Genomic DNA, 7,811 nt, shown 5'->3' on the forward strand with positions numbered 1-7,811 from the left:
ATTGGGCCGAGACACGATGGGATGATATGTTACGCTGCCAGCGGTGATCGCGGCCCACCAAACCGACCGTGCTCCCCTCCGCCTCCGCCTCCGCCTCCGCTTCTCCCTCCCTCGTTCGCGTGCTCCTCCCCAACCCACCCAACCACCGAGGGCGAGGGCGAGCGCGAGCGCGAGATCCAGATCCAGCGCCGCCGGCCATGAACCCGACGCGGCCCGCCCAGGCGTCTTTCCGCGACCGCACCAACGAGTTCCGCGCCGCCGTCGAGAGCGCGCGCCGCCACGCCACCCCGTCCCCTTCCGCCACGCCAGCCAGCAGCAGCGGCAGCCCCCTCGATGCGTCGCTCGAGGCCTCGTCAACGCGCTCGGAGTTCAACCGCCGCGCCTCCAAGATCGGGCTCGGGATCCACCAGACCTCCCAGAAGCTCGCCCGCCTCGCCAAATGTATTGTCCTACCTTCCCTTCCCTTCCCTTCCCTTCCGTCGCTCTTCGATTCGTCCTTGCCTGCGTTGTTGCCGATTAGTTGAGCTGGTAGTCTGCGTGAGCGCTATTAGCGGTGAGATCTCGAGACGCGCGTGGTTTTCGGGATGATTGGTTAGTGATTTACTCGGTAGTTGCGGATGTTTGCTAGGATTTTTTGCTTGTGGTTGCCGTGGGAATATTGCTATGCTTTTACCCGCAGTGCTTGCATGCTGTTTGGCTTAGATGTCTGCTATATGTTGGTTGATCCTTTAGTGCTCATGTGATTAGTGCTATTCGTTTGCATTGTTTTGGCGGGTGTGCTGCACTTGTGTTTTGACATTGTCAAGGACGCCATTAGCATCATGTGATGCAGACCTACGCCATTAGCATTACTCAATCAGTTAATTGCTTATGGCGTAGTAGTATGCTTCTTTAGTATTTACCGTGTACTGAAGGAATCTAAGATGAACATCCTTTCAACTCTTAGTAACATTAGATACTTCAGTAGTATACGCATGTAATGTTGGTGCAAGCGTATTGAATATGAACTGGTACCGTACTGGGGGTGAAGTATTAACAAAATTCACCATGTACTTTGTTTAATGTGGAATTTTGTTCCTAGTTCTGTTGTCCTGTTCGAATTTGATACATCATATATTTCCTTAAATTCAACCTTATTGTTCTACAGATTTTTATTCTACCATAGTCCTACCATGAGATCTAGTTATGTACATTAGTTCTAACGGCATTACATGTGATTTATCACCACAAAACCTCAGTAAGACCTAGCGCTGTGAAGCCTCTGTTCATGATACACACATATTGTGTAATTATAACTATCATGCTATTTTAATGTATGTATTGATACTGAGACATGAATGTTTTCAGTGGCAAAGAGGACTTCTGTTTTTGATGACCCGACCGTGGAGATACAAGAGCTGACTTCAGTTATCAAGAAGGATATCACTGCTTTGAACACTGCTGTCGTAGACCTACAAGTTCTCTGCAATTCACAAAATGAGACTGGGAATCTTTCGAAGGACACAACAAATCATTCCACTACAGTAGTTGACAACCTAAAAAACCGTCTGATGAGTGCAACAAAAGAATTCAAAGAAGTCCTTACTATGCGGACAGAGGTCAGATATAATTTCATAATACTTGTTTTTTCCCTGCGATGTTGTATGGCGCAGAATGTTGGCCAACTAAAAGGCAACATGTCCAACGGTTGAGTGTAGCGGAGATGCGCATGCTGAGATGGATGTGTGGCCACACAAGAAAGGATCGGGTTCGGAATGAGGACATACGTGATAGAGTTGGTGTAGCACCAATTGAAGAGAAGCTTGTCCAACATCGTTTGAGATGGTTTGGGCATATACAACGCAGGCCCTCAGAAGCGCCTGTACATAGCGGAAGAATAAAGCGTGCGGATAATGTCAAGAGAGGTCGAGGTAGACCAAACTTAACATGGGAGGAGTCGGTAAAGAGGGATCTGAAAGACTGGAATATCACCAAAGAACTAGCCATGGACAGGGGTGCGTGGAAGTTAGCTATCCACGTGCCAGAGCCATGACTACACTTGCAAGATCTTATGGGTTTCATCTCTAGCCTACCCCAACTTGTTTGGGACTGAAAGGCTTTGTTGTTGTTGTTGTTTTTTCCCCCAATTGTACCGCTCTTCTTTTTCCCCTTCTATAGTAAGTATTTAGTACAAATGGATTGCTTAAAACCTTTCTTCCTTTGACATGCAGCATTTGAAGGTTCACGAAAATAGAAGGCAAATGTTCTCCTCGTCCGCTGCAAAGGATGCACCAAATCCATTCATTCGTCAGCGTCCCCTTGTTGCTAGGGACACATCTGAGTCCTCTGTGCCCCCAGCACCATGGGCCAGTGACTCTGCATCTACCCCGTTGTTTCAGAGGTACAGTTGCACATACAAAACTTATGATTTTGTACTTTCAGCTTTCGGCAGTCATTCACAATCACCTTAGTTTAGTCCTTTTTTCACATGTTATGCAAGCTGTAGGTAGGGTGTCGGGCTGCTATCGTGTCACTTGGTTTAGTCTTTTCACAATCACCTTAGTTTCCCACTGTGTCGATTGTTACTTCAATGTTGTCTGATTTGTTGTCGGGCTGCTATCATTTCACTTGGTTTAGTCTTTTCACAATCACCTTAGTTTCTCACTGTGTCGATTGGTACTTCAATTGTCCAGTGCCTGCTATCATGTAGCTAATGTTGTACAAAAGAGATACTTTTCCATAATAATTCTCAGTCTGACCGAAGCTACTGGTTAGGAAGCTTTAAAAAATCAATTTGGGCTTGCAAAACTAGTTAATGCCTTCACAATAGTAAACAACCAGCCCTCACCCCCATGTGCACCCCTACACCACCCACACCAGAGACACAAGAAAACAAGAGGTAGAAAGTAGCTGGCAGCCTGGCATATGAGCAAACTTGATGTTAACCTTGTTCATTGTATCTGCTGGAGATGAGTATTTTCTAGTTGCTCACGTGATGGAACAACCTCAATGCTTACTCATGGATTGTTGTTTTGGCGCATAAATGCTGGCACACATGTTTATATTAAAACCAGCTATTCTTATTAGTTCATTGCCTCTATGATCGTGGTAAAATTAAAGTAGAAATTGGCTAGAATAGCTTTTTTTTTTGACAGAACGCAGCTGTTGCTTAACCATGTAAAACTTTGTCAGTGTGCATTAGGAGTTCTACTTTAAATATTATGCTCCTGTTCACCAGGAAGAAGACTAATGGAGACCATGGAGCATCATCATCTCAGCCTTTCATGCAGCAGCAGCAGCAATTGGCAGTACAGCAGGACAGTTACATGCAGAGCAGAGCTGAAGCTCTTCAAAATGTGGAATCAACCATCCATGAGCTGAGCAACATCTTTACACAGCTGGCAACCATGGTTTCTCAACAGGGAGAGCTAGCAATCAGGTAAGCCTTCCTCACACAAAGTTTATTCTGCTGATCTTACTCTATCCAATTTCTGGAGTAGAATAGCCTATGCTTGTAGTCAAATACCTTCAAGATACGGGGACATGACCCCAACCTAGAGAATCCTATGGCTGTATCAGAGTCGAATGTTGTCTGAATTTTTAGTGATAAATCCGAGTTGTATGGCGGTCACCTGGTTTATACTCATCCACTATAACAGTCACTGAGGTCCAAAAGTATTGATGTTGTACTCATGCTTTTCTATTGCCTATAATCTTGGCTTAAATGTTGCATTTTCAATGACAGAATTGATGAGAACATGGATGACACACTGGCCAACGTTGAGGGAGCTCAGGGCCAACTACTGAAGTATCTCAACAGCATTTCATCGAATAGGTGGCTGATGATGAAGATCTTTTTTGTGCTGATGGTGTTCCTCATGATTTTCATATTCTTTGTCGCTTGATCCCGTTTGTATTAGCCCCACATTCTCTGCATAGTTGACAGCTATGCCTAATATTCTTTAATTTTTACTCGATACTACACCATGTACACAATTTTCACCCGGATGATAAGCAACGGTTCGTCAGCCTTTGTGGCCATGTAAATTAGGAGCCTCTGTACTAGTATATTCCCTTGACTGGTGATATTTCTGGAATATGTTTGTCGTACCATTTCATGACAAGCCAAGCAGTTATTGGTGCTAGCAACGTTGGAAATCACTGCCTGTCATTGTCTGATCGTGCACCTGGACCCTAATATGGTCATGCTGCCCTTATACAGAACAGAACCATCTGCTTTCCGGCTATGCTATTCTGAGTGTTCCTGTGGTCTCTGCTTCTGTTTCAGTAATTTTGGTACTATTTGCTTTTAATCCGTTGATTACAGCTTGCATCTCATAGGTTTATTCGGCTCGGATATCTGTCTTTACAATAAACAGGAATGGATCGTCGCATCATGCATTCCTTGTGAGATTCCTAACAATGCTTGGTTTTTTTTTTTTTGTCATTTAAGCATGGCTGAAAAAAGTCGAGTGACGTGACACCGTTATCAAAGGACATCCAGGCATCAGCTCAGCCATTTCCATTTTCTGCCATGTTCGTGCAATGCCACACATCAGGCGGCAGAAGTTGCAGAACGCAAGACGCATGATTGAGGGGGGGAGGGGGGGGGCGTGGCACTACCATATGGGCAGTGGTACCAGGATACAGATATGGACATATAGATGTCGAGTTACAGATGCCAGAATTTGACTTCAATTTGAATGTTTAATTTGATAAAAAAAATTGAACATATAGAATACGATTCGAAATCTAACATGATATGACGTGTGCAATCTGCCATGCTTAAATTCGGATAGAGTTGTAGCTAGCGAGCGATAAGTAAACCTGCGCAACCAAGCGAGCGAGCGAGCAACGTCCCCCTCTTCTCGTTTTCCATTGCGCTTAAACAAACGCGAGGCGAAGCTGTGGCACGCGTTTCCTCCACCCCACCCCACCCATCTCAAAACCCTAGCACCCACGCCTCCGCCCCTACCCCAATCCTAATCCGGTCCCCGACGGCGAGGAATCCCCGCTTCGATTCGCCGCGGCAGATCGGCGGCCAGGCCGGGACCGGCTAGGCTAGATTCAGATTCAGATTCGGTCGGGGTTCCTCGTCGGGTTCGCGTCGCGGCGCCTGAGAGGGAGTATGGTGGGCGGGGGGAGGCGGGGCGGAGCGGCGGAGGAGGTGAAGCTCAACACCGGTAACGTGTTCGCGGCGCTCGAGTCACTCAAGAAGAAGAAGAAGGGCGACAAGGGCAAGGCGGGCGCCTCGTCATCCTCCAGGAAAAAGCACGACGAGGCGGCGCAGCAGCAGGCGCCGCCACAGAAGGAGGTCTTCTGGGCGCCAGCGCCGCTCACCACCAAGTCCTGGGCCGACGTCGAGGACGACGACGACGACGATTACTTCGCCACCACCGCGCCGCCGCGCCCCGTCTGGAGTGCCGCTGGCCACGTCGACGAAGCGGGGAAGGACGAAGAGGACGTGGAGGATGCTGTGCGCGCCGCCCTGCAGGAGGTCTATTTTCCCACTCTCTAATTTATGCCTCGTGATTTCGCTTGTGAGAAAAAAAATGTGCTATGTTGTGTATGTTTCACCTATGAATACCGATCAGTTTGCTTGTCTAGTGTCTGCGTGGAATAGTTGGATTGAGCAGCGAACTTCTTGTAGGGTTAGGTGTAGGATGCCGCTTGATTAATGTTGGTAACGGATGCACATGTTCCCCTTGGTTGTGCAATGTATGCTCAATATAGCGATATGTTTCTAGTGCAGGTCTGGGAACGGTAAATTCCGTGGGAAAATGCCTTGGTATATATGGCTGCGTGATTAATTTTAGTTTTTTCCTTTGATCAATGATTACGTTTTGCTGTATAGTGTATTGTTGTTCACTAAGTGTTGTTTTGTCCATGTATGAATGTGTTCCCCTTGTTGCACAGCATATGCTTAGCGGACAAATTGACATGACACAGCTGTATACACGGAATTGGCTACTTGGTGCATTGATGCCCTGATTGTTATTTTTGGCAACTAATGGAGTTACTCAGTAATGAGCACGAGAATGTTGCGTACCCTAGTAAGGGTATCGTATAGCAGGTTAGTAGTAAATAACTAGAGACACTCGGCACATAGTGTGTGCATATTTTTCTCTCTTACAACTTTAGTTCTAATTAACTGGAGTCTTAGAGAAGCATGCAATGCATCTGTGAGCAATTGTGATGCTCTTTAGGTTACATGTTTGTATCTGCGGGACCGTGGGAGAGAAGCTGAGAAAGCACCCATCAAAAGCAAAAAAAGAAAAGAAGCATCCCAGACAGGGAGTTATTCCAAGTTTCTCTTTAGCTTGGCTAGGCAAGTAATATGGAACTGGATATAAGTGACAAGTGACGCCTGTTTGTCTTAGTAGACCCTTGTTTCTACTTCAAACTTTGATGCATGGAAGCATAACTTACTGATGTTTGAGTGCTAAAATTGTTCAAGGGAAATTGAGAATTTAACTTGTTTGACGGATTGTCTTTATAACCAACCTCAGATGGAATTCTTAGATGTATTTTCTTGAACATGCTGCAGGAAATTGAGAGTGATGATGAGGACCTTGATGATGAGGTTGATGATGGTGCTGAGGATGAACCTGAGCATGAAGTGGAAGATGTCCCAGCCGAACCTGCTATGAAGACAGCTGCAGCTCCGACTGCACTGCCTAAAGATGCAGAAAGACAGCTATCCAAAAAGGAGTTGAAAAAGAAGGAACTAGCAGAACTTGATGCAGTGTTGGCTGAGCTGGGACTTTCTGGGAATTCAAGCAATGCTGCACAGGATGGTGACAATGGTAAATACTACAGCTTATGCTGTTTCCCCCTTTTGTTTTCTTTTATGGTGCTGAAATCATGCTTGAAGGTTCACTCCTCTGGATAAAAAAAAAAGCTGAATACCTGATCTCAACATCTCTCTATTAGACTAGGTTGTTTGTATGTTTTTTGTTTTTTCATGCTCTAAGTTTATGCAGCCGAGAAGAAAGGTGCAAATCAATCTGGTGATGGAGAGAGAAAGGAAGATGCTCCTGCCCCTTCAGAGAGCAAGAGCTCCAAGAAGAAGAAAAATAAGAAAGAAAAGGCTTCAAAGGAAGCAAAAGAAGCACAAGAAGCGGCTGATGGGACAGAGGACACTGGCAGCGCAGAACCTGATGAAGATACTGTTTCTATGGATGTGAAGGAGCGCCTAAAGAAGATGGCTTCAATGAAAAAGAAGAAATCGAGCAAAGAGTCGGACACGGCTGCAAAAATCGCTGCTGCTGAGGCCGCAGCAAGGAGCGCGAGGCTTGCGGCAGCCAAGAAGAAAGAGAAGAGTCATTACAACCAGCAGCCCGTGCGGTAAATGGGCAAAATTTTAGAATGCTCTGAGTTTGTTATCCCCTTGTTCGTTTTGGACTCTCAATAAAACTTTTTTTGAGTTGTCGTGTTTATGACCTTGGAGCGCCTTTCTAAGATTCATTTCAGAATTCATGAAAGCCTTTCTGGTCGCAAAACGGTCGTGTATTTGTGTTTTGAATTGTTCATCCAATGGAACCTCATGGGACAACATGGCCAACGAGGGCTACTCGGGTACTTCATGTGTCCCTCTTCCTGTGGTGGCTGCATTTTTTGCGTCGAAATTATCCTCACAGCTTGTCTTTTGGTCACAAACTGCCTCCGCTCTTTTTTTTTTTTTTTTGCGTGGATGTTTTACTGCTCATTGAATGTGTAGCATTATTAGGGAGTGGCTGATGGCATTATTAGGGAGTGGGCTGATGGCGTGCTGATGTGTAGAGGATGCACATAAGCTGTCATAGTCGCTCACTTCAGAGTCTTGCCATTTC

The 7,811-nt window shown here is 45.9% G+C and overlaps 2 protein-coding genes across 2 annotated transcripts; both read left to right on the plus strand.

Moving 5' to 3' along the window:
• Nucleotides 1-41: 41 nt before the first annotated feature.
• LOC133892549 (syntaxin-32-like) lies at nt 42-4,226 on the plus strand. The gene is made up of 5 exons (XM_062333789.1): nt 42-441; nt 1,348-1,598; nt 2,211-2,380; nt 3,218-3,418; nt 3,725-4,226. The coding sequence occupies exons 1-5, from the start codon at nt 198-200 to the stop codon at nt 3,882-3,884; spliced, it is 1,026 nt and encodes a 341-aa protein (XP_062189773.1). The 5' UTR covers nt 42-197; the 3' UTR covers nt 3,885-4,226.
• Nucleotides 4,227-4,790: 564 nt separating this feature from the next.
• Nucleotides 4,791-7,560, plus strand: LOC133893446 (uncharacterized). Its single transcript, XM_062334808.1, has 3 exons — nt 4,791-5,476; nt 6,527-6,785; nt 6,963-7,560. The coding sequence occupies exons 1-3, from the start codon at nt 5,108-5,110 to the stop codon at nt 7,328-7,330; spliced, it is 996 nt and encodes a 331-aa protein (XP_062190792.1). The 5' UTR covers nt 4,791-5,107; the 3' UTR covers nt 7,331-7,560.
• Nucleotides 7,561-7,811: the final 251 nt, after the last annotated feature.

The sequence above is a fragment of the Phragmites australis genome, chromosome 1 (assembly GCF_958298935.1).
Source record: "Phragmites australis chromosome 1, lpPhrAust1.1, whole genome shotgun sequence".
NCBI classification, from domain to species: domain Eukaryota; kingdom Viridiplantae; phylum Streptophyta; class Magnoliopsida; order Poales; family Poaceae; genus Phragmites; species Phragmites australis.